Source organism: Leptosomus discolor, chromosome 2 (assembly GCF_034619465.1).
Source record: "Leptosomus discolor isolate bLepDis1 chromosome 2, bLepDis1.hap2, whole genome shotgun sequence".
NCBI classification, from domain to species: domain Eukaryota; kingdom Metazoa; phylum Chordata; class Aves; order Leptosomiformes; family Leptosomidae; genus Leptosomus; species Leptosomus discolor.
In genome coordinates, this window is record NC_141392.1 from 32,244,862 (window position 1) to 32,271,248 (window position 26,387).

Sequence of the window (26,387 nt, forward strand, 5' to 3'; positions counted from 1 at the left end):
GGCTCAGATCAGCAAGTCAGAAGGAGAAAAACAATGCAGAAATTGCTTTGCAGATTTCCTTCATTATTCTTTCCAGAAAAAAAATTGATACCTAAAAAGTATAGCATTCTTTGTCATGAACCTTGAGGTTTCTTTGGCGAGACAGGGAATTTCCTGCCTTGCAAGGTAAATCACAGGAGCAAGACATTCAGTATAGCATCCCTTTCCTGCCTGCACAATTCAAGAAGGCTTTAAGAGACAAGATTTTATGTTTTCTCCAGACGAAGATGCAAACCAACACACTATATCCAGCTGTTCAGGAGTAGTTGTGACTATGTTTTTCTCTGCATATTTCTTTGCTGTACTGTTAATCAAGTTGATGTGCTCATCACATAAGCTGTTGTCATAATTTCTGAGTCCTGAAGGTAGGTAACAACTGTCTGGCTATGACTGTCTGTCTGTATGTGCAGCTGCACAGGTGTGTCTGGATAGAGAGTAGTTACGCAGAGAAGCCATTCAGAGAAACCTGCAATAAAGGCTCCATTTTGCTCAGTTTGCAGTCGTGATGTATCTCCCATTGAAGTTTATGCATGCAGGAGGATCAGACTCAAAATAGCGTAATATCCCTTTTTCCATAAAGAATACGTTTCTATGTGAGCAATTCAAATGATTTGTGGAACAAGAAGCAGAGGACTGTTTTTTAAAGAGACGAACCAAGGGGCTTTTGTGAGCTGCCAGCTGCATGTGCAAAGTGTCATTAGACTTTAAGAAAAAAAGGGAGAGGTTTTTGCATGGAGCATTTCATTAATCACAGCTGCTCTGCTTGTAAGCACAGATTCCCCTTCCATTTTGTGTTTTTTAAGGCTGCTGGAAGCACTTTGGCCTTTCCACCTGACAGCCACTGGCCTATGACACCAGTCAGGGTGGGTTTTGGAAGGGGAGAGTGTGGTGCCTCAGGCAGGGAATTGCAGTCAGGCAGTTCAGCTGCTGTTAGAGGGAGAGGTGCACAGGTGACTGGGCAGCCAAGGGATTTATTCCCATGCTTACCATACTGCCTGCTTGACTGTGTTCAAACCCACGGTCTGGGGACCAAGCCAGTATAGGGCACACTGGGTGCAATATAGGGCAGGGCTGTGTTTGAGCCTGAGGAGCAGTGGGAGCAGTGAAGGACCCTGAACCAAGCCCTGTTCCCAAAAGCAGAGGCAGCCCCATAGCACTCAGAGTGGGTTTTAGGAACCACTTTGGGAACTGCCTGTGATTTTTAACATACACTCCTCCTGAACCATATTCAGTACTTTGGCATGTACCATGTTGTGCAGTGTGGAGGTACCCGCAGGAGTCAGCAATAGCTTGGCCTTTCTGTACAGCCCTCTGATTTGTTGTTGTGAGCATGTAGAAGGTACAAGTCAGGGCTCCCCATTTTGGAGCACTGAGATTATGAATTTCTGCTGTGATATAAATAACCAATGATTATTTCAACTCCTGTAGCCTTTGTATTCTGTGTATTCACTCACTCAGGTAAAAGTTAGTAGGGCAAAAATTATTCACTATCTTGGAAGCCCATATTCTTCAGAGGTAAAAATGTCTTTTCCTTATTATGGATCCAAATTACCATTGAGTTGAGGAAAGAACTGCCCTTCATTTCCAGACAATGGTCATTAACAGGGTAAAAACACCTGCTTCCCTCTTCCTCATTTTTCAATCAACACAATGGAAACCACATAATTATTGAGAATTTGTATATTTAGCAGCTCTTTCTACCTGCAGTGTTATGACACAAGTGTCAAGGAGGAGCCACAGCACTACTGCTGATTCTTGGCATGTTTGGATGGATGCAGAGTGGCACGTTCCACGAAGTAGTGCAATGCTTTCCCTTATGCAAACACTCAGATGTCATGTGAGTAAAAAGGGGATGGCATTTGCCCCACAAAAGTGTCCCTCTGAGCTTTGCATATTTAACTGCTGCCCAATGCAAGCAACTGAAGTGGTCAAGATACGCAGATCGTCCCAGCTAGTGAGACCGCAGATAGCTGAAGTTATGAAGGATGGATCCTGTTATTTGCTGTCTGCAGAAGCATTTCAAAGCAGATGAAAAGGAACCTCAGTGAAAATCTGTGCCACCTCTGACTCTCTTAAAAAATAAGTCAATAGAAGAGCATGCACAATAGCATTGGCAGTGGGTTTTAGAAATACAAATAGTTTTCAAAGACAAAGCAGAGTGAAATTTTCCTAGCTGGTTCAGATAGGTTATTTAAACCAGTGGAAGGCAAAAATGTTTTTCAGTTGAATCACACTCTCCCACGTTAGTTTTTCAGGAATGTTCATGTAAAATGTTTGCATTTGTATAGTGTTTATGGAAAACTTGCTGTACATGCTAATATATGGTTTACTTTGAAGTAACTTGATCATAGGTGAAATTTTTAATTGTTTCCTATCCTGTTGTTTTAAACTTCGAAATAATAAGGAAGAGGTGAACACTGGAGAGAAAAGCCATGATTTGTGCCCATTACATGGGTCACTTCATAGAAACCACAGTGGGTTTATCAATGATACATGAAGAGCAAGTAGGGCTATATTAGAAAAGTCTGCTGTTTGCCATTAATAATTCAACCAAATGCGTTGCCACTAACTCATGTGTGATTTTTTTCCTCCAGTCAGCAGCACAGTATCCTGAGCTGCTAGCACAGATCTGCTTGCAGTCTCCATCATGTGGGCCACTGCACTGGGGAGGCGAGGTGAGGGAGAGGACCTTCCGACAAAATCTTTTCACCAGGAAGGTCCTAATACAGCTTTTCCCTCTGTGAGAGAAAGAGCTCACCTGACAGTGTCACCGACTTTTTTGCATCTCAGCATCAGTCAAGACAGTTGTTTAACAAAGCCATTTATTCTGCTCTGTGCCTTGTAGCTAGCCCACAGGTGACTAGATAATGAATGCCTAGCAACAGTATATTTTTTTCACAGTTCCTTGAACAAGGGCATGAAGGAAAATCTGCTTGACTGTTGAAAGAAATTTCTCCGGCAGCTGAATAAGAAATCTGTATGACTGTCCTCTCTGCCCGCTTTGTAAAAGGAACTGGCATGAGATCTTCACCGTTTCATGATCATGTATGTTTGAGGCCAGTCATTTTCTTTTGTGGAGCTGCCTTTAAAAATATATTCTTCCAAATACAGCAAGAAAAAGAACATGTTGCTTCTCACCCCTTTATTAATGTTACACTCACCTTTGCCAGAGGTGCTTAGAGGGAGAGAGAGAGAGAAAAAAGATGATTAAAACAAAACAATTTGTTGCCTCCCAGGATGATTCATCTGGTACTCTGTGTAGCCTTTATAATACAGCACTGCTAATTGCATGAATCCTTAGGATGCTATAGGAGCAATGCCAGTTTTAATGCACAGAGTGGATTGATGTGAGCAGTGTAGGATGGATTCATATTGATTCAACACCTTAAACTTAAAAAAACCTGACAGCAGGACAGGTTTCACTAGTTTCTCTGCTGCTGTGCTATTTTTTTAACCTAGATTATATTGTCCATATTTATCTTCTCTGTGGTTTAATGTCTATGATGAATTAGAAGAAAGGAAAATGCAATGTGCCTTCCTGCAGGATTGCCTCAGAGCCGCTGCCAGCTACAGGGTCTCTGTTAAGAGCTGTAAAGCACTTCAGAGACACCAAGTGTTCTTGAAAATGCTACGTGTCAGCCCGAACCTGGACCTCCGTGTCAGAGCAGAGACATTTCCCACTTGAGCAGAAAGCACTAACTCTGCGAGCTGACAGCTGGAGCACCTTGTCAGCTCTCCTGGGAATTAGGCACTGGAGGAGTGGGATGTATGTGCCCTGAGGTCCGACCAGATTTGGGCCTAGCCAGCCAGCCAGGCCACAGCTCTGCTGCTGAGGAGTGCAGTGACCATTGTGGCTCCCTTCTGCTACTCCAGCTTGATATTGCACCCACGTCTTTCCGTAGCATTTCTTTTGTGGACAGGGCTATGCTCCTTGCACGTATTTGAACAGCAGAAAGGCAATCAGACTTTGTTTTGTGGGGCTCAAAACAATGGGTGTCACACTGTCAAGTCACAAAAATAAAGGAATTAATATTGATCTTATATTTATACTGTTCTGTCAAGGGCCTGTTTCTACTGACTAACAGTTGGTAACAAGGCAGAAACTGTTGCACAGAGTTAAAAAGAAAAGGTCTGAATAACTTTAAAACAAAATGAAGCATAAGTATGCATGTTAACCTCAGAACAAGCATTGCTCATACTGCAGGGGGGAGGTTGATTACCTCCTGCTTCAGGAAGGAATGAGCTTATCTGAGTGTTGAAGTACAGCACTCAACAGCTTGCCATGGAATGGTTTTCCTCTGAAGTGCTGGGAGCTGACTATGAGGCAAGACCAAGATCATGGTGACCCAGCTCAGTTCAGCACATGCATTAGCTGGGGTTCACATGGTGTCTCTGTCTTCTCTTTCACAGCCATGGGACAAGGTGTGCGGGAGAGGTGTCTGCTGCTGCCAACAACAACATCTGCGGTGTGGGAGTTGCATATAACTCCAAGGTGGCAGGTACAGTAGCAATTCAAGCTGTAAATGGTCCTTATGCCACTGTGCCTCTGGCAGAACTTCTGCAGAGACAGGGAGTGGTGCCCAGGACAGGACTGCAGGTTGGCACTGGGCCATGTGCTTATTAGTTTTCACAGTAGCTGGGGAGAGGAATTCTCCATGGCTTTGCCCTTTCAATCAAAGGCCTTATATAGCCTCTTTAATAACATTGCAAAGGAACAGCTCTTCTCCTTCTTATGCCAAGACCTGTTTGTATGCTGATTTTCAGTGCTTCTTCCCTGCATAGTTGAAGAATCGTTTGTGACAAATCTCATTTTGCAGGAGGTAAAATATGAATTCTTGCTGCACTTAGAAACTATCTGAAAAGGCAAATGCTCTTACTCTTTAGGCTTTCACAGGTCAGTGACTGCAGCACTGTAAATCTCTGCAGTCATTGGTTTCCTCTATTTTAACAAGCAATGCAGAGTGGTGGGAGCAGGTGCACAGAATTAAGTGGGTGGTGCCTAGCACCCAGCATTCACACCTCGGATGTGTTGGGTATTTTTGCTTCTAACTAGCTCTTGTCTGCACTGAAAGAGTGAATATAGTCCTTGGAGTGAGTTAAGCTCTTGGACAACATGTGTCGATTTAGTTCAGTCTGAAGAAATCCAGTTTCCCAATTTTAAGACTGTTCCATGATGAGAACCGAGGCACAGCAAGCAGAGATAGATGCTCATGAATTTCACTTTCATACTCCGTTCCACACCAAAACACCAGTGTGAATGCACCCATTGCTTCCTGGGAATGGTTCACAGTGTGTGTGCATGGGCAGCTCTGCTCTGCTTGGCCAGTGCCTGTTTCACCGTGGTGTCAGAAGAATCCAGGGAAGGCTACGTTTCACCTGGCACCTACACAATCATAAGCTGAATCTCCACTGTAAAAAGGGCACCAAGAAATGTTTGCTAGACTGTTACCCCAAGAAATATCACTGAGAATTAGTAACTGGCGAGGTAGGTCTAGTGCTTGTCCCCTTTCTTCAGTAATGGTGATGTCCCCTTCAGGGATGGGACATTTCACAAAATTTGCATTCTGGCGATAGCTGCTTTTAGAGGAATGTGAATTGAACCATGGGATTTTGGCTGGACCTCATCTGTATTATTAGTATAACTCTACAACTTCAAGCTGGTTGCTTACAAATCAAGAGTTGAAGGCCTTTTCTGATGACCAACAGCCTACAAATGATCTTCAATACTTGTCCGCTTCATAGCAGAATCCTCACAGATTTTTGTAAGTGCCTTTCCTGCCTGAGGACGGTGTGCACCTGTAGCACCACCGTGTGGTCAGTGGGGACCTCGAAGTTCGTTAGAGCTGGGAGTGCTACTGACGTGATTTCAGGGTCCATGTTTGCAGGTGGAATTGGAAGTTGGTAGCCAAGGATCTGGGACATCATGTGTTTTGCTTCTTGTACCTCTTTTTTGCCTTAAAGTCAAATGGCTTGGTTCCTCCTGTTGTTCCCCCACCTCCCCAGGGTTGATAATTAATTCTGTGGTTTCAGTGCAGATCTGCATTTTACAAGCATGTGAGGGATTTCTCACTCACGGAGTTTGACGTCGTAATTTCTAGCTTTAATTAGCAGATCCGGAGTATCCATCTTTGGTCTGGTTTCTGTTTGAAGTTTATACCACTTTTTCCAGCTGCACATTTGGCCCATCGATTTTGTATTGAATATAGTAAAAGCACTGGCTTCTATATTGGGATCCTCTGTGCCATTCACACTGTTTGGCTCTGTGGTATTGATTTCTGTCCCATCTGTGTCCTAAAACTGTTGGGAAAAACTGAACTTCAACTAAAGGCTACAAATCAGAGTTGGAATGTATCCCTGGTTACTCAGGTCTCATCCAAAGGCCACCGAGACATTGTCTGTCAGTGAAACTGTCCTCTGTATGGGGCATGATGGATGTGAGGGCTGGCGCTGCTGTTTGTCACGCTCTTTGGCTTGCTTAGGGCCACACTTTGAGCTTTTATAACGTTGGCATGCCCTAGGATTGTATCGTTTAAACTAACTTGATTTCTACTGCAGTATGGGTTAAAGGAAGCAGGTTTTAGTTTGCTTTTTTTCTCTAAACACTGGCCATATTTTGCTATTGTGTCTGCATGTTGACACAATGATATTTTTCCAGGAAATTGTTGTTTCCCCTCTGATTAAATTCTGGAGAAGAACCAAAATAAACAGAAAAATTACTTGAAAAACTAATGAAGTGTCAATGCATCACTGAGTATAAATTAGAGATGGGGGGGGCTTAATCCTTTTCCCTAGTTGTTACAAAATACTATTTTAAATACTACTGATACTACTGAAATGCTGAGATTGCTGAATACTACTGTTTTAAAAGTATTTTCGAATAGTAGATGGAAAATAATATGTAATTAGAAAGCTAACAATAAAGTGCTTTCTCTTTCTGGGCCACGCTGCATTGCTAAGGCTGGGTGTTTTAAGTGCTGGCATCCTACTGGGTGGGCACACTTTGGTGAAATGTGAATGGCAAGTGTGAAATTACTGAGTGGGTGAAACTGCCAGAGAATTAAAATACCTGTAACTGGGGGACTTATCCAGGTGCTGAGATTTCATCTTGTGCTGGGTAATGCATAATTCATGTTTATGTTGATTAAATCTACAGGTATTCGAATGCTTGACCAGCCATTTATGACAGACATTATTGAGGCTTCCTCTATCAGTCATATGCCTCAAGTCATAGATATATATAGTGCCAGCTGGGGACCAACTGATAATGGAAAGACTGTGGACGGACCTAGAGAGCTGACACTGCAAGCGATGGCAGATGGTGTGAACAAGGTAACAGGCTTAATAAATAATCTGGGTACTGGGGCAGGATGGTATGTGCACACTCACGCTGAAACCCATGACTTGGAATACATGGTCCTCCCATAGATGTTGCAGAACACAATGCGATTGTGTAAGCTGTCCCAGTTTTCAGTGTTAGAATCCCAAGGTCAATTGATGTTCTTTCTGCAAGTGGTCATGGCATTGCTTTTGCTGTATAAGTCTCAGGATACTGTGCTCTCTTGCATGGAACTGTCTTTATCTCTAGTCAGCCTACGTATGCTTTTCATGTGCCATCGCAGTCAAAATAGAAGAGCCTGATCCTGTAACTATTCCCCAGGTTGAAACATGCCAGCTGCCCTACTGGCATCACATTGTCTGTTTTGGTGTGCTACCAATTTAATTATCGTTTTGGATTTGTAGTGCCTTTCAGGTCACTCCTGTATGGTCATTATTACAGCTGTGATTGAACCACAACTGTTCAGATGTCCATGGAGTAATATTATTCCCGAGTAGCAGGAGCCTCCTTGTTTATTCAACCTTTCCACATTCTTCTAGGAACAGTCTGTGGTCTTTGTTAAAGACACTCAATATCATCCTGGAATCTGTTAAACCTGTACTCTATTAGAAAGTTGGGTAAAATGTGTGCCACAACTCAAAAAGAAAACAAATCCATCCAAACCGACCAAACAAACCTTGCATGGCTGTCTCTATGTCTTCAGTGTCATGCAGCCAGGACAACCACAGCTGCTCATGGTGCTGTAGGGAACGAGGCTTCTCCCCTTGGTTGATCATAGATGGGTTTCTGTAATGAAAAGATCTGAAATTACCCAGAACATCTTGGGGTGGTTTTGTGTGGGAGCTCCACAATTACTCATTTTTCCATCCAAATTATTTCTTCCTCTTACTCGTGCCAGTTTCTCCCACTCTTCATCACCACCTCGCTGTGAGCAGTACCTTGTTTTGTGACATGATAATTAAATCCACTGCTGTGTTAGGTAGTGAAGCATCTAAAGCTTTCTCAAATCCTGAGCCTCAAATGTTTTGCCTCTAACAGATGAATTATAGTCATCTTCATGCTCTCGCCCATAAAATTGGCAATGTACTGCAATAACTCCAGAAGACTTGTCACAAATTTCTCCTGAGTCTGCTCAGTTTTGTGGTATAAACTTTACAAGCCTCTGACGAGCTCAAAGTCTCTCTGAAGTCATCTTACACAAGCTGTGTTTATTCTCTTGACTTTCTTTCATGTATCTAGTATTTCCATAATGATAAATACTCCTGTCTTGGGGAGAATCTTTCTTAGGTATGTGACATGGTTGATATATTTTTAGCAACACCTTGATGTCGTGTAGTTAGTGGATACTTGAGCTTCCTTCCACTGTTAGTTGGAGTACACATAAACTGTGAATATAGAAAAATTCCCATATAATTTTTGTGTTATTCTCCTCCCATGCAGAACTCGTCTAAAAGTAACAGAAAAGGCACTAATAACCCTGTCAGGGGAATGTAAAGTAAACTAGAGGTATTTTACACTTCAAGAGATGCAGATTCTAAATTGTAGTCATGTTTTTTTGCAGTTCAGTATTTAAAAGATCTTTCCATTAACTTGCTATCGTATCACCATGTGCTTTAGTTTGCGGAGTTTCACTGGAATCAACCTTCTCTTTGAATAATAAGTATAGGAGAAGGGATTTTTCTCTTCTGTTTTGTTGTCTGGTCATAAGCCCATACTTGGGAGTGTTGAGCATATTACTTTTCTAATGCCTTCCCCTCGGAAATGTTTGTAATTCTCTTTAAGAAATAATTTGCAATGTTAAGATCAGAAGGGGCCCTGAGATCTCTCGGGTTGAATGCTTGCGAAGGAGAGAGAATGGTGACAGTGAGCTGTGCTCTGGGGAGGATTGCTCTTGTACCTTATCAGAAAACATAAAATTAACAGGAGAGCTGCATTAGGAAACCAGTTCCTTCAAACAGGCACTGCAGAATTAAGAGAGCAGAAGGAAAGATACTGGATTCTGCCGAAGAAAGATACTGTTGTCCAGGGACAATTAGACTTAATTTTATAGTAGCAGTATCCCAGCTATCTCCTGGCAATATGTGCATGAAAGAAGAGACAGCTCCACCCCAAATTAACTCCCTTTCTATTGTGATCATAGCTTTATCCACCCTTATTTTGCTTTTTACATTTCATGTCATAGAATGGTTTTTTGGGTATAGTTTGTTCTGACCTCTTTTGTGGAGAGCCAGATTTTCTAAATGTATTTCAAGATGTCAGCGGATGCTGGATAGTCTCCATGGTGCTTTGAAAAACCCACTACAGACTTCCCTGCATGTAAAGGAAGACTAACAAGCCTTTGATATAATACCCTTTTACCTATAATGTATGCATCAAATTCTCTGTTGACTGTACAAATGTAAATCTAATTTATGATCATTTTTCACAATAAACCCTCCTCTTATTAAAAAGAAAAGTATCTTTTATAAACCGAGAGACAAATAAATGTAGGAATTCCTTTTCTCAGACTAGAGCTGATTCTCATCAGAGTGATGGTTCATGAATTAGTGATGAAGCTGAAATATTGGCAGGGAGGAAGCAACATGCTGAGAATAAAAATGTGTTATTAAACTAAAAGCAATACTTTCAAATGTCCTAGAAGGAAATGTAAGACCTTTTTGCACAGAGGAAGATTAATACCCTTGCTTCTAATGCAATAAACTAAAAATAAGTAAGAGCAAGTGATACAGAATTCTTACAGGGAATATGCGGTTAACTGAGTTGACAAACACAGGTAACGTTTACCTTGTTGCCACCATACTTGGGGACCTGGCTCAAGGAGAAACACTGGCAAGAGTTTCATCCTTCCCCCAAATTCCATTCCACTGTCATGTCCTTTGGAAGTCCTCCTTCCAGAGCTGCTGGGATAACTAGTCAGCTGATGATGAAACTTGCATAAACTGTAAGACTTCTTGTTTATTTGTCTGTTTTTATGGCTTGAAGCTGTGCAGCAATAACCAGGTGGGCTAAGGCTGATATAGCTTCTTATGTTTCCTCTTCCATTTCCCATTCTTGGCATTTATTAAGCTAATTCTTGCCTTCTGTCTTAATCATGCCTTCACTTTGGTGTGCTGTTTGCTTTTAAGGTAAATAGCATGAATAAAGGCAGCACTAAAATAGCGTAATTAAGGACAGCAGAATCTGTCCGTCACACTGGTAAGCCCTTTATGGGCTCTTTTACTAACTGCATGTCTAAGGCTGAACACAAAGGGGGTGGCATGCGCGTGAACTTGGTGTCAGCGTAATACATGTAATCAGAAGGTATTGGGAAAGGGACTCAAGCTGCTTTTCATTATTAAGACACAATACCACTCATTTTTTTTAGTGCAATGTGCGCTTCGCTGTGTTATCTCATGACTTTTGTTCAGGGGCAGTAGTCAGCAGCGTAACTGGATCACTGCTTAGTGGTACTTGCACTGTGAAGATAAATGAGCTCACGGCTGAAATAGCAGGTGCCTGAGAATAGGGATTGAAAGAGTTTCATACACGCAAACATCCACACGAGTTTGGCCATTACCAGCACTGGTTTGACACAGATGAAAAATGTTACCTAATGCAAATTCCAACTGCTAGAAAAGACACATTTGGAAAGTAATTGAAAAGGACTTAATACAACTTTTAGTTTTTAAAGACTAGGTTGAAACTTGTGAGTATCCAGTACCTGCCTAAGGAGGGGCTCTTGCACTTGCCCATTGCTGTGAGGCATCTGATGCTGGCTGCCTGCTGTAACAGGAGACTGTGCCCCAGTCAGATCCCTGTTAGGGTAGTCTGCAACAGGCTAAGGGACAAATCATGCTGCTCTTGTCTGGTGAAAGAGAGCCAGAGAATGCGCTCTGTCGCTCTCTCTCTCTTTCTTTAAACACACTTGTTAGGAGCAAAAAATTTATATCCTTAATGAGATTTTATTATCTGTCCTGTAGACTCCATCTGAGCCACGTCTATGATCAGCAGCGGGTTATGGGTCTAGGGAGAAAAGGTATATGTTTCTTTACAGTATCAGTAAATCACCAAACTAACATTGTTCTGGGCTGTCTTGGGAGATCTTAGCTCTGCATCAAGACCAGGCTGCTCATATGCTCAGTTTCATTGCTCCTAATCACTCTGTGTCACGTACTTGGAAATATATTTCTTTGATGAGCTATAGAGGGATTTTACTGCAGGTGCAGAAATACAAACAAATTCAGAACAGACCAAGAAACCAGGGTGATGGACTTAGGAAGAAGCAGCCTGGCAGTGTTGAGCACAGCTGCTATCTCATCTGATTGAGTGGTACTTTCATTTCAGAGAAGGGGAAGTGAGTCGACAGTGGCATTTCATATACAGTATGGCTGGACAAAGCAATGTTGTGTGATTTACATCTCCTTTGTCTGAACTGTGCTTACGCACTTTGGGGGCTAGACAGCTTGGAGGTAGGGATGGTAGATGGGATTCCTGTGACAGCACAACTTTCTTAAACATAGACTTCTTGTTCTCTGGTACCTTGCATCCAGAATTGTATCAGCAGTCATCTTAAAGAGGAAAAGGTAACTAGCTCAAGAACTAATTCCACCCATGTTTTATGGTATATCCTGTCTTTAATGCAATATCCAGTAAATGTTTCTTATTTGCTGTTTTATGAGTCCAGTTCTTTCCAGCTTCAGCTACTGGAATTTAAGGCAGTAAAAAGAAGTAATCAAGCTAAGCTAGTCTCTATTGCATTTTTATGATGTAGGCTTTTATATTAGTAGGTTGTGAGGAGTTGCTCATGGACTGAATTAATTTCTTGAGACTTTGCCGGCTCAACCAGTATTTATAAGGCATGATCCATTTGTGCTTGTGCTGGTGAAAACGTTATTGCTTCCATAATATGGTTCTACCTAAGAAAATGCTGCACAAGTGCAAATTGCCAGGGGAGCAATATTAAGAATTTATAGTCTCATCATGGCTCTGTAATTGGGCTCACCGATGAAAGAAGAAAGGACGGTGTTAAAAATGAAAGGAAATATTTCTTATTTCCCTCTCTCCAAGGCCACAGACATTGTGTTACTGTTCTTTGAAATATGCAGAAGAGAGCACGTTAATAACATATATGCAGTGAGATACCTCTAACATTGTTTTATTTGCTCAACAGCCAAGTGAGGATAGGGAAATTGGTCTATGATCTGTCAACCATCTGATTACTCCATTTCTGAGGAAGCCTTATAAGCTTCTTTATAACTTGGGAGCCCTTTACTATCGTATTGCTATTGTGTCTGGAATATGCATTATAATTCCACTACTTGTTCTATGTATGTAAGCTAAAATCAAACCTTATTAAAACCCCCCATGAATATGTTGTATCTGCTTGGAATTCTGAAGTCACCTGACAGGGGATGTTTTTGGGCTTTTGTAAAAGAGCATGACCAGCTTTTCTGACCTGGTGATGGGATACATAACCGTTCACTGAGTACATGACCCAGGTTCAGGGATCAGTCTGTGACCGTCTGCTTTCCTGCCACAGATGGGGTAGTGGACATGTGCCTCTGGGGACAGAAGGGAGGAAAACCCAAGTGCTACTGATACCTGTTGTGATACTAGTCTCCTCAGGGATGTCTTGGTCAACTCAGGACTTTGGCTGTCATAGGTTTGTGCTTTGTGTGGGCCTGTGACAGCGTTAAATGTTGTCCTTCACAAAGACTCAAATGACTGTCTCATAAAGAGCAGAAAGCTGCTGTATCAACAGGTTGGGTCAACATGGCAATATTTGTAAGATCCACATGTAAATGTTTTCTTTATTGACATGTAAATTACTGTTTTCTAAGGAGACAAGACAATAATGTGGCCTCAAAATGTAGATTTTGCTGTCTCATTGTGACCCCAGGAGTGTTTTTGCCGAATTGCTGTGCTGGAACTCAGCGGCCACGTGCTTTTGCTTCCCAGCAAGGCTGGTGCTACAAGCTAGGAATCTTTGCACAGGGTTGCAAGAGCCACAGGTGAAGCTGTGAAGCTGGAGTTCATCACACCAGTTGGGAGCTCTGCGCAGAGAAACCAGCATCGTCATTGGTGAAAAGTAAATTGGGCGTTCGGATTCTTTTTCTCAGTGGTAATCTAGCTCAGAAATACAGGATTGATTTTTGCAGATATTATCAATACCAGAATTACACCTGCAGAATTGCTGGAATAGAGTAATGCATTATTGTTTGTGGTGTGCAGCCCAGGATCCAACAACAAAAGCAATGGATAATTAAAAGGTTTTTTCTCGGCATTTTCAAAGTTCCCTCCCCATTTTCCTGCTGGACTGAACCCTAATTGAAACCTAATGGTGTCTCTCTTCACGAAAAGCATAATTTTCCATTTGTTTCTCTTGGCTGACAGAAGTCCAGCCAGTTTCAACAGTAATTTAGGTACAGAAAATGGCTCAAGCATTATTTTTAGCCAAAGGAGATATTAACAATTATGCGATTAATTGGGGGTTGGCAGATAGGAGTTCACTACTCTTCTGTGACCAAGTCTAGAATAAGTTACATAAAGCCTTTTGTTAGGGTTTAACTATTATATTCTTTGAGAATCTCATATGCAGCAGTCTCTTGTACTTGGGTGAATATTACTTGAACCAAACAGTTTCATAAATCTGCTAGGAGGAACCAGACAGCTAGTTATTGAAGGCATCAAAACATGAAAGGGACGAAAACAGGAGAAACACGGCTGAAACATGGTTCCAAGTGTCAGTCGTCCTCTGCGTAGCAGCCAAGTGTTTAGCTGAGTTCTTTCTTCTGCCAAAACAGCCTTTCCTCCTTCCACGTTGAATGCCTGAGGGTTAGACAGGCCAACAGTGAAGGGACACCACCTTCAGCAGTGATAATTTGAGTAAGATAGCCCAGCTGCTGCTTATTCTGCATGGAACTCCATGGCTTGTGGGTGTGCTGGGCAGGCCAGGCATCCTGGGCTTTTCCAGGGACACAGTTCAGCAGCTCCAGGCTTTTGGAAGGGGCTGGACTTGGGAGAAGTGCTAAGGCATTTAGCTCAAACAAGACACCTGTACCCTTGAACACGTGCAGTGGCAAACTTTGGAAATCTAAATATGTTTCTTACTTAAAACTTTAGAGTCTGTGTGGTTAAATTGAGATTAACTTGCTGGCTGTCTGGCTTGTGTTTCTGCCGAGATCTTGCTTTAATTTTAGCACTCCCCAGGAAATCAGTATAGGAAAGCGGCAGAGGGATCCAGGGAGTCACAGGCTACCAGATTGCTCTGGGCAAATCTGCCTGGCAGATGCAGTTAGCTGGAAGATCCAGGAGAGCAAGGGCTCAATGGGCTGTCCAGCTGGCACCGTGTCAGGGATGCAGGAACATGCAGGCAGGCTCCAGAAAACCCTGTCAGTGCAAAAGATGAGCAGCGGTTCAGCGATGCCAAGGACTCAATGCCTCCAGCTGGCTTATGCTACATAGCTGGACTGCTCGTGCACAGTGCACAGGAGTGGTGGGGAGACCAAGGCAGAGCAAGGTCTCTGGATGTCTTGAGAGCCCAGCCCAATGCTCCCCACCAAGTCATAACAGCAGGCAAATGGTCCCACATCTTTTCCACAGTCCATCCTTGCCTTGGCATCCTCCAGCCTGGGGGCACAATGGTGATTTTGCATGGCTTGCCTGGGCAGCAGACTCTACTTTCTGAGAGAATTAGCAGTCATTACTGAAGGATGCAGGTTTTAGTTACAAAACCCGTAAGGATTTTCATATCATTCAGTCCTGAAGAGAAAGAAATGCTCTTTTCAGAGGAAAATACAGGTGAAAATAATAGGGCATGGAAACTGAGTCCTGTTCATAAGTCAGTGGGACCCATGTCAAAGACATGAAAAAGCTGTAGAATTTTTGCTTTTCCTGGAAAACCAGCGTTTCTTTTACCGTAGCAGACACGTAAATTGCTATTAAATTATATACAAGGTGCTGAAACACTTCTGTTTTCTTAAGGGGAAGAATTACAAATAGCTATTATATGTCATGCAAAAATAACAGTGCTTATAAAATAATATGTGCTTTGAATGTTACAGAAAGCAATTTCCAATTCTGTAATTTTTCATATTTTTTCCCAAATACGCTTCCTCTGCATTTTCTTCCTTAGACCTGGGACAGTCCGTAAACATCAGTAAACCATTTGGCTGTCCTTATCCTGAAATACCTTTTCACTGCGCCTAAAATAAAATACCTCCTCACATGTCAGGTGCTGCTTTTTTTGCTTTTTATCCTGAGCCCATCTGCCTGCTGGTGTCCTGATGCTGTCATTCCCTGGTACTTGAGTTTTCAGGGCAGAAGCCTGTTCTTTGATTTTAGTTTGGACTGGTTGGAAACTGTTAGTCCTGATTTATGACTGAAGGATTAGGCCAAAGCCAAAGGGCAGCAGGAGCGTGCTGAAAAGACTGTTATGTTAACCTTCCTTCCATCCATCTTTTGCAGCCCCGCTGGCCAGGCTGGAGTGGGTGGGGACCCATTGCAGAGGCTGTGCCATGTTAGAGACCCAGCTGTTATTCACATGGGCACTTGCCAGCCTTGATGGGAAAGATCAGGGAAGCTGGAGGAGATTTATTTGTCAAATACCACCCATTTTTATCTGGGTGGTGTGATCCAGCAATCAAAACTTTGAGAAACACTGGCTTAGGCACTAGCCCAGCAGGCATGATGAATGAACACAATAACAAGGAAAAAAAGAGCTCAAGATGTGCCTGAAGTTACATAAAGTGAATTAGGCTGCAGTCCCTTGCCAACTCACTTTTGCAAGGTAGTTCAGTAAAGAAGTTTTTCTGGGATGATGCCCTTTAGAAGGTGAGAAAAGGGGTAAGAAAATTTCTCAGGGCTATTTTTTGCTGGTAGCACAACATCCCACGAAGGTCACTGGAAATAGAAAACCTGCTGTTTCTGCAGAGGGCTTCTCAGGAGCTACCTGTGACTTTCTAAGCATATAGCCTTGCCCAAGATTTAATTCTGTTTAGCCTGAATTGAGAGGTGGGCCTTTCTTGGGCTAGTACTAAATGCACCAAGATCCGTTTTCAGCTCTGAGTGAGGTACAGCTTCTGATGGCTCAGAAGTGTGAATGCCAAGCTGTGCATCACTTTTGGGGGAAATGAGCAGGTTTCAACAGGATTCTGGAGGAAAGTATTTTACTATTTTGTGGGTCTTCTCTCCCTGAATCTTCCTTCAGGCTCCCCCTGGTGTTTGCAGTGTGTATTACTGCCACCTTCTCCAGGCCTGTTTTTGGCCTAAATTTACAGCAGCTTAAGTTGAGTGACAGCACTGAAATTTTTTAGGTTCATATAAGGTTGAGATGCAAATAGAAGCTTTCAGTTTGCTTTAAATACGACAGTTGACCCGGCTGGGATTTGTCTGGTTTAGACTACTACCATTCAGAGAACTGAAAATTCATTTCCCCTGAAGCTACATATTTCTGTCTGGTAAATGAAATGATGCCTGAGGACAGCCACCAAACAGTTTGCCTGTGCAAACTATCTAGTTACTGCAGGTCTGGCTGTGGGAAATGTAAGCAGCAAGTCCTAAGCATCATTGCAAATCGTGCACTTGGGCTGCTGTCAATTTGTTCCAGTAGTGTTTGCTCCTTTTTCCAGTCCTGGCTAAGAAGGAAAGGCAATTGAAATTAGAGTATTAAGAGGTGAATTATGGGCTTTAACACTAAGCCACGCTTGTGGCTGTGACTCTCATAAAAGTGATATCCTGAGGCCGTTCTCATGTTACAGTAATTGCATGCATAAAACCCATCCCCAGCAGCACTCAGCAGGCCAATTCCACCCACAAACTCGAGCCCGAATTTTGATTCCTCTGTGAATTCCCCCTGCTCCCCACCAGCAATCTGTTACACCCGTTTTCTGCCGTTCTGCCACAAATCCCGCCCCTGGGCTGAAACACTTCGCAGCCATACCCAGTTTGGGCAGCACGGAACAATTTGCCGAGCAGGGCTAAGCCTGTTTCCCGGTGCTGAACACTGCAGGGGCTAACTTCCAGACACCAAGCTGACTTTGTGAATTTATCACATGAAAATGAAGTGTTTCCTCTTCCTTTAAAATGGCAGGAAGGAGAAGGTTGTTTAAGAACAGATCCATACATGCTGAACACCCTATTCCTGGCACCAACAGCCACCTGCTCTGTATGTTGGGCAGCAGCCTGCCTTTTTGGGACAGACAGAGATGTGCTGGAGCTGCCGGAGAGGCTGTCCAAAGGAGGCAGATGGTGGCAAGGTGGTGTGATGGTGTATGGGGCCATGGTGGCAGGCTTGGGATGTAGACTCTGAAGTGAGTCCAAAGCCCAGGTTTGGGCACTGTAAGCTAACAGCAGTCATAGCACAAGGTGGGATATGGAAAAAGTCAAAGGGAAAAAAGGCATAACTGTTCTTGTTATGCTGATCTTTTTTATTTTTTTAAATAAATGGCTGGAATTATTTTGTTATTAGAGTACATATTTTTGCAACAGTATCTTCCTCTCTTAAAACTCACATGATTTATCTCGGATCTTTGTGGGAGTTCTTAGACTGATTTCAATAAGCTTTTCATAGTCATCATCTTTATTATGAAAATCTGTGTCCTGAGATGTTATATACCCCAGTGGCAGCAAACCTGCTGTGCAATTCAGTGTGTTATAATGCAAGTCACTAGCGTGCTTGAAATAATGAGGTTGGTTTGTTCAGTGGGATATGATGAAAAATAGAGGCTACTGCTGGGAGCTCAGATTTGATTTAAATTCCTGATGGAAAAGGTTCCCTATTAAAATACCGTTGCAGGTTACTATGTTTGTATATTCTTTAACTTCCATTTCATGCTGGACAATGAAGAGGCCAGAAGAGATTTTTTTATCTTCTGCCCAATGCATATAAACAGCGTGTTAAACTGAGGCCTTGGACCCTTCTGGTGCTGTTGGAATTAAATGTTGGATTACATTGGACTAAACACCAAGAGAAATGGTGGCTGTGCTGGAATAAATGGGAGATCTGAGCTTTGGGTTCAGTAGCACTGATCATTCCCCGAGTGTCAGGGTTCTCAGGTCTAACCCTCTCCCAGGCAGCCCCTACCTCATTCTTAGTATGGGATGAGAAGAAGGAGCTGAGTTGATTGCTTCCTACTCCTTCCCTATCTGGAAGTTGGGGAGAGAATATGGATTTCTTTCCTTTAACTAATGGGAAGCCTTTATAGCTACCCTGCAGCTTCAGTCTCTCCCGTGCATCTCTCACCTTCTCAGTGAAATTGATAGAACAACTTTCTGTAGATGATTTATATGGTCTCATAACTTTATTTTCTGCTTAGTAGTAGGAGCTGGTTTGTCAGAAACTGACTGTGAGTCGGTGATACCTGTGGAGAAAAATCTAGTGAGAGAAAAAGGTGCCAGTTTACACAGTGTTTTAGCCATTGCTTGAACTTAATTGGATCTTACAAACCCAGCGTGCGAGATTACCTATATCCTTTTTAAAGGAATGCTTTCCTCATAGCACTTAGACCTTGACATAAATGCTAATAAATCCATAAAATGTCTTAGCATTTGGCACAGGAGCCTTCAAGGCACTAAGCAAAACAGGATATAAATGGAAGAGCTCTGTGTACATAAGGTTGCAGAACTGGCTGTGGCTGCCTGCGAAACAGATTTAATAACCTGCACAAGTCCATGTTATTTCAGCTTAAGGTTGATGTATATTTTGTTTGGAGCATTTTCTCCTTTATAGATGCCTAGTTTTACAATTAGATGTGCATTTTAAAGTAGCTGCTATCTCCAATTTGCAATATAAACCAAGAGGGCTGATTTTCCCCTTTTACAGGGCCGGGGCGGCAAAGGAAGCATCTACGTCTGGGCCTCTGGAGATGGGGGCAGCTACGATGACTGTAACTGTGATGGTTATGCATCGAGCATGTGGACAATCTCTATCAATTCTGCTATAAATGATGGACGGACAGCTCTGTATGATGAAAGCTGCTCTTCAACTTTAGCCTCCACCTTTAGTAATGGGAGGAAGAGAAATCCAGAGGCGGGCGTGGTAAGTCCAGATATTATTGTGCTGTTGCTGCTGTCTTTGTGGACTCCCACGACCTATTACAACTCTGTCTGCTCTGGAGCAGCAGATGGTTCTTTGTTGAGATGGGTATTTTTCTCATCTGCAGCACATGATGGTGCCAAAACTGTCAGCTGAGGAGATGTGGGATTAATATTGAGAACAGCAATGATCTTCCGTCTCTTAGAGCTTCATACAGTTGGTGCTTTCCTTTATCAGAAACCAGATTTAGAAGTTCAATTGCACTCTTTCCAGAGGACAGTGTGACAAAAGGTCTCTGTAAAAATCTAAATGAAAAGTGTCAACATCTGAGATCATACTTACTTGTACTGGCAGACCAGTCATGAACCAGACTTCTACTGCAGTACAAGCTGCACAGAGCAGAAGGACATTCAGTCACCCACAGAGGAAATGTGGGGGTTCAGACCACCCTCAGAAAAGTCTCCTATCAATATGCGGAGCATCATACTCAAATCCCCTACAGGGCCATACTGTAAAATATGCAGTGTAATTGGGATTTTCTTCCACTGTCCTGATCGCTGCTCTTCAGCACCTTCAGACTAGCCAGGACATAGTCTAGTTCACAGAGTGGAAAATTCAGGTGTAGTAACTCAAGGTTAGTTTTTGCCAAAAGCTGTTGCACATTTTCCATGGCCCTATCTCAAACACCAAAATCATCTTAAATGCCCATGTGCAGTAGCAGGTGGAAAAATACTGGTTTCTGTCTTGATACCAGCTCTGTTTTGCTATCAGCCGAGATGATCTATGGCACCTTTGTAATTCCTGCCATAAAATGTGTTTCTAAGGCTTTCTTCCAGTCTCTTCTAGTAACTAATCTGCATAGAAGGTAGCAGTCTGATACTGCTGTTGGTTCTGGAGTTGCACAATTGTTAGAAGGGTCAATACTCTTAATAATTCTAGTTTCAAATCCTTCTGATAACCACAAGGGAATTTAAGGCCTTTGGCTAAACTGTGTTTATAGGAAATAAATGCCATCTATGTGAGTTTGAGTTCTAAGTGTAATGAATGTTGGTTTGCTACATCATGATTTATTCTTGCATTCACACCTTCTGTAGCTATGTCTCACTGTGGTTTTAGATTGATATGCTATTCTAAAGAAGAAAACAGATCCTAGGAGCAAACATACAGTTACTCGAAAGAGCAAGGGCACAAACTCCACTTTCTGTATTTTTCTGAGTCTGTAGCTGCAAGGAAAATGGACTAGCTGGTTTCATTAATTACATCTAATTTCATTGCAGGCTACAACGGATTTGTATGGCAACTGCACCCTGCGTCACTCAGGAACATCTGCAGCTGCCCCTGAAGCAGCCGGAGTGTTTGCCTTGGCCCTGGAGGCTAAGTATGCTGTTGAGAAGTTCCTTGTGAGCTCTAAGAGAGGAGAGGGCCTGCGGTTTGTTTAATGTTGTTCATCATACAAGTTGGCTGTGGCAAGGGGCTAGAACAAGCAACTAATACACTGCTACAGTAGTGACATGCAGGGTAACTTACAGATGGAGCGACAGTCTTGCCAAAGCCATATAGGAGATATGTTTTGGCTGACTTGCTGTCTCTGTGTCCCCTCCATCCAGTGCTTCCAGGGGTTGGTCTTCTCCAGCACTGCTTGGAGGGAGAGATTATTTCATTTCTCCACATATCCAGTGTGGAATGCCCAGCCTACAGAGACATAAGAACAAACCTGTGGCATTAGACAGGAGTTCATCTTGTGCCACATTCTGTCTGCAATGACAGATGCTATGGGGAGGGTACAACAAACTGGGATTGAGAGTGACCTTACCACGACAGCTTTGGCACTCAGCGGTTTGGAGAGAGAGCAGTCAGCCTATCCTGTTTAATAGCCACAGGCAATTTATCTTCCTTGAATTTGTCTAACTTTTTTTCAACTTCTCCATATGTGGCACCTGTATCATCCAGTGGCAATCAGTTCCACAGTAATAATAGTTTTTGGCCATAGCAGTGGGGAATGTTTCCTTTGTTTTTTCTTAACCCAGTGCTGATAATTTGCTTCTGTGCTACATAATTGCTCTGTTATGCGGAAGAATAAGTATCCATTGTCTATTTACCATCTCCATGCTATTCATGACGTTGGAGACCTCTTGTATATCTTGCTTCATCTTCTCTAATGATTAGGAAAAGTTTTCCGTACAATAACCTATACCATCCTTTTACTTTGTGTTAAATTATTTTATGAGGTGAGACGACATTTGCTCAAATATACAGCTGCAGCTGCTGTAACCGCGGCATGAAGTGAGGACTGTGTACATAGTTTTCTTCAGCCATATGCAGGAGAACAGAGATTTGGCAGAAGAGACAAAGTTTCTATCATTAGCAGAGAAATGATTGTTGTGCCCAGTGCATGACTTGGGCCAAGTCTCATTTTTCAGGTTTTATACACGTAAAACACACGTCACGTGTTTAACTTTGGGTGATCCATCCTTCTGCTATCAAATTCATTCAGTGGGACAGCTATGATGTAATAAATAATTGTGGCCATAAAAATATAAAGGTTTAATTAATTTTCTGACCACTGCATGTTTAACCTGGACTACAACGTTATTATCTCAGTGATAATGACCATTCCTCTGCATTTGGGCTATCCATGAAGACTGGACTTACTCTTGCCAAACTATGATGAGTAGAAATTAGACTAACACCCTTGGTTTGCAATTGGTTTTCTATCCTTTGCTGAGAAGACGGATGGGGGCAGGGGGAAGATTTCTGTCTCCTTCCAGGCTGGCTCTATCCAATCTCCATTTTAGTGTGCAGAACTACCCTGGATGAGTTACCCTAGCCTTCACAGGCTGGCTAACCATGTCCTGTGTCTGCAATGTATCTCTCAGCTCATATACAATATATGTCTGACACAGTCTCTAAAACCAAGCCAATCTGTGAAATGGCAAGTACAGTTTTAAGATATGTAGCAGCTCCTGAAAAGTTTCAATAAGAATGATGCAAGCGATATCTGGTTTTCAGCTATCTTATGTCACCTTGGAAAAATGACAGTAATTGGCTGTTCTGGTGTACATTCAACATGCACACATGCTTATTAGTTGGGGCACAGAAAGCTGAAAAGTGGATCCTTTTAGGTTGATGGTTTGAATCAGACATATTGTAATGTTGAAAGAGTTCATCGTAAAACAACTGGAGTAGCTTTAGTTATGTAGAATTAGAATGCCAGTTCTAAAGCTTCCAGAATAATAACTTATAAGTGCCCTTCCTCTCATCATAATCACTGCAAATCTAGGAAGACAAGAGCTGATGATGAAAAATGATCATTTAATTCAGACAAATGTTACTTTACTGTATCCATCCATGCTAGTATATCACGGGTGACGAACCTCTGCCATACCTTATAATATGAACCTATAGCCACCCGCAGCCCATATACCCATGTTCCCAGACTACCAAAATTACTAAGACCTTGATTGTTGTAGCTCATCGGCATCATCAGAACAGGGCTTCTCTAGGTGGACCTTGGAACGACCGTGGGAAAAGCAGGAGGAGCAGGCGAGGAAAAGAGGGCAAGATTTGAGAGGAAGGCTAGGTGAAATTCTGTCATCATCCTTTTCTTTTTGTATTCTTTTCATGATCTGGTATAATATCGTATTCATTTTACTAGCTTAAAAATTGCATGGTGGATCTACAGTGCGTAGTTGAAAGCAGTTGTTTTTAAGGACAAGGAAACAATCAGAAATGATTTTGCAATGTTGGGGAATATATTTTGGGGAAGTACTATACAATTAAAACCTATTCTTGTTCCCACTGAAATCAACAGACTCTTTGGTTTTGATATGTATATAGATACATTTCTGTGTGATTCATAGAAGCAAATTATACCCAAAAGACTTACTGAGACACACTGCCTTTCTTTAATTTCTGCTTGGAAATACTGTGCTGTTTGGTTTCCATATTCCTTTTCCGCAGCTTGGATCTGACGTGGAGAGACATGCAGCATCTGACAGTGCTCACCTCCAAGAGGAACCAGCTTCACGATGAGGTTCATCAATGGCGTAGAAATGGTGTTGGGCTGGAATTCAACCATTTGTTTGGCTATGGTGTCCTAGATGCAGGAGCAATGGTTAAGATGGCGAAAGACTGGAAGACTGTTCCCGAGAGATTCCATTGTGTTGGGGGGTCAATACAGGAACCCGAGTAAGTGAACAGTGTCTATGTGTTTGGCTTCTTCCAGGCATTTAGAAGACCACAAGCATGCAAATATGTTGACAAAGACATAGACAGTCAAAGAAACATAATGAGATTTTTTTTCTAAGAAAGCCTAACATTACCAGAAGCGTCCCATCTATTTCAATAAGTTGATAAACTACATTATCATTCAGTTCTTGGTTTGCTGAAGGAGTACACTTTACAGCTCATCTGTATCATCATTGCTAGTGCCAGTAATGTTAATAGCAACATCCATTTCTCCTGGGTACTTACGGGTATGTTTGTGCCAAAGTTTCTGTGAATAAAGAGTCTGTGCACAAGTGAAAATCTGGGAGGCTGGCACTGTAGGAGGCATAAACTGCTGTCACATGAAATATCTGTCAGCCAGATCATGCCTCCTTGTGACATATTCCAGCAGACAGTTTTATCTGCAGAAGACTGAAACAATCATCTACAGGTACCAGCGATTCAGTCTGAACACTACAGCATTTAATTGTGTTTGGTTTATGTTCTTCAAATCTCTAATTGCAGGCTGGGTAGTCAAACGATTTTCTGATTTACCTTCCTGTGCTAAAGTGAATGAATTAATACTAATTGATTGCAACAGCTATAGTTCAATTTAATTATTTGAAATACTAACCTAATAACGGCCAATTTATGTCTATACCATTTGAAATTCGACTTTTCAGTGCCATTTTTGAAGGCATCATTATTCTTCTGGAAAAAGAAAGCAAACCAGTATGGCACCCTGGCACATAGCTCAGCCAGGCTAAGAGTAAGTTTGTTCTCAGCCTTCCAGATGGGTTTGTATGTGTAGGGTCCAAGGTTCTACAGCTGAGATCTGGGTTTTAATTTATCTGGCCTACGCATGCTCACAGGTAGGAAACAAATGAGAGTGCTGAAGCTGATTTTGAGCTATCTCTGGTTTATTAATAATGTAAATGCAGACAAATAATCTCATTTATCTTAGTGCAGCTGCATTTATTGAAATAGGGATCATGCTAGAGAAAGAGAGAAAATTTCTTTCTGTAGGCTTGGCCCATGCCTTAGACAATGTGGTAGAGGTATTCTGGGAACAGACAGAGCTGGAGTCGGCAAGTGCTATGCCATAGTATTGTCTCCTCCTGCCTTTGTTTTTCTGTCCTGTTTCTGCTGTTGGATGGATAGAAAAGCGGAGGTGATGGTGCATTTCCTCCAGCCCAAGGATTTGGAGCTGCAGTAAAGCTTCCCTATAACTGTTATTGCCCCACAAGCTCCAGAGTTGAGAAATACACTGCCTTGTGTTGGGGTCTTTTGAGAGCAGCACCCAGAACAGGCTTTGAGCTTACAGCACACAGGTTTGTAAAGTCAGCCGAATCAGTCGCCACCTAAGCCTCCTAACTCTACCGCAGTATAATCTCAGTGTGCCATCTGTGTGGGTGCCCCCTATAATTACCTGACAGATCTATATGTTAATAGGACTGCTGTAATATTTACATGCCCCAATGAAAATGTCACTGATAAGAGATAATAAGCATCATGACTTGCGACATCTACATTTTTTGAAGTACACTGTAAATAAAACTAGTGAAGTCCCAGCATCTCCAGAGATTGCTTGGAAATTAAAACTACACTGCACTTCTGCCATGGATAATTGGGTTAGTTTTCTGTTTTGGCCTTGCCTGGAGCAAATTTTATGTATATTCTATATAAGTATAGATATTTGTATGTATAGAATACATATTCAATATATATTTAGGTAGATGAGTAGTTGATATAGAAGCGTGTACCGTAGGAGCATTGACAATTAGCAGAAACAGGCCAGGAAAGAATTGGCAGCCTAGAATACATGGTGTGCTGAAAGCAATCAGTATTTAAAGTGCAGCATTGCTCTGCTGCATGTAGAAACACTTGTTAGTAACAGGACTTTCCCTGAAAAGGGATTTTCGTTGGGTCAGCAAAAAGAAAAAGAATGGACAAGTCTGAATCTGGCTGGTTCAGGGAGATGGATACATGATTTAGGACATCATAGTCCATTCGCTGAGGAACAGGAGCTTGGGAGTGGGCTTCTAGAGAGCGGTTGACTCTCCCTGCTTGTCTCTAATGGGGTACTACACTTGGTGCAAAAATGAATATATTTTATACATATATATAGCAAATGGGCAGGGGAAGACTGTGAGGGTGTGGAAGAGCCATCTCCTCTTCTGCTCCTTTCATGTCGGGCTTTTTCCACCACCTCTGGATCGTTTTGTTTCTTTGGGGAAATTCGCCTGGACTATAGTAATCAGTCTAGCAAAGCAGAGAGTACTGGTTTCTAATTAATAGGAAAGGGGGAAACAGAGCGAGCCTTTCCTTGTGTGTTTTAGAGAGCTGAGAGAACTTTTGCGCTGCAACATTTATGAAGGTGGAGAGAGAAGCTGACTGCAGCTGTCAGGCTGCCTGCAAAGTGGATGCAGTAGTAACACTGCTCTTATTTCTTCAGGTTTTGGTGTTGATAGATAGAAAAGACTCACACTATGGTGTCCTCTCTCATTTACTGGAGGAGATAGAAAGCACTTATCACAACTGTCGGAATGAAGCAGTGTTTGACAAAGCTTTGTCTGCTGTGTGAGATTGCTGTGAGGCAACGTGAATTCAGATTGCTTTGGGGTTGATGCTTCCCGTGCAGGGAAATTGCAAGCCTGTGGCAATTGTGAGATTATGCTCCTTCACCTCTGTCTGGCATATAGTGCATTTTCCTTGTGCTTTGGCACACAAAATAAATCTTGAGGGTATTATAAATTATATATTCAAATGTTTTAGCTATACAACATTTATATT

At 42.3% G+C, this 26,387-nt stretch overlaps 1 protein-coding gene across 1 annotated transcript in view; it reads left to right on the top strand.

Annotated features, from left to right (window-relative positions):
- Positions 1 to 26,387, top strand: part of PCSK2 (proprotein convertase subtilisin/kexin type 2) — a 103,417-nt gene that overhangs the window by 74,578 nt on the left and 2,452 nt on the right. Inside the window, exons 7-11 of the mRNA XM_086460844.1 lie at positions 4,450 to 4,538; positions 7,193 to 7,368; positions 19,176 to 19,391; positions 20,666 to 20,766; positions 23,349 to 23,576. Coding sequence (XP_086316970.1) covers positions 4,450 to 4,538; positions 7,193 to 7,368; positions 19,176 to 19,391; positions 20,666 to 20,766; positions 23,349 to 23,576 — 810 coding nt within the window. The remainder of the gene's footprint in view (positions 1 to 4,449; positions 4,539 to 7,192; positions 7,369 to 19,175; positions 19,392 to 20,665; positions 20,767 to 23,348; positions 23,577 to 26,387) is intronic.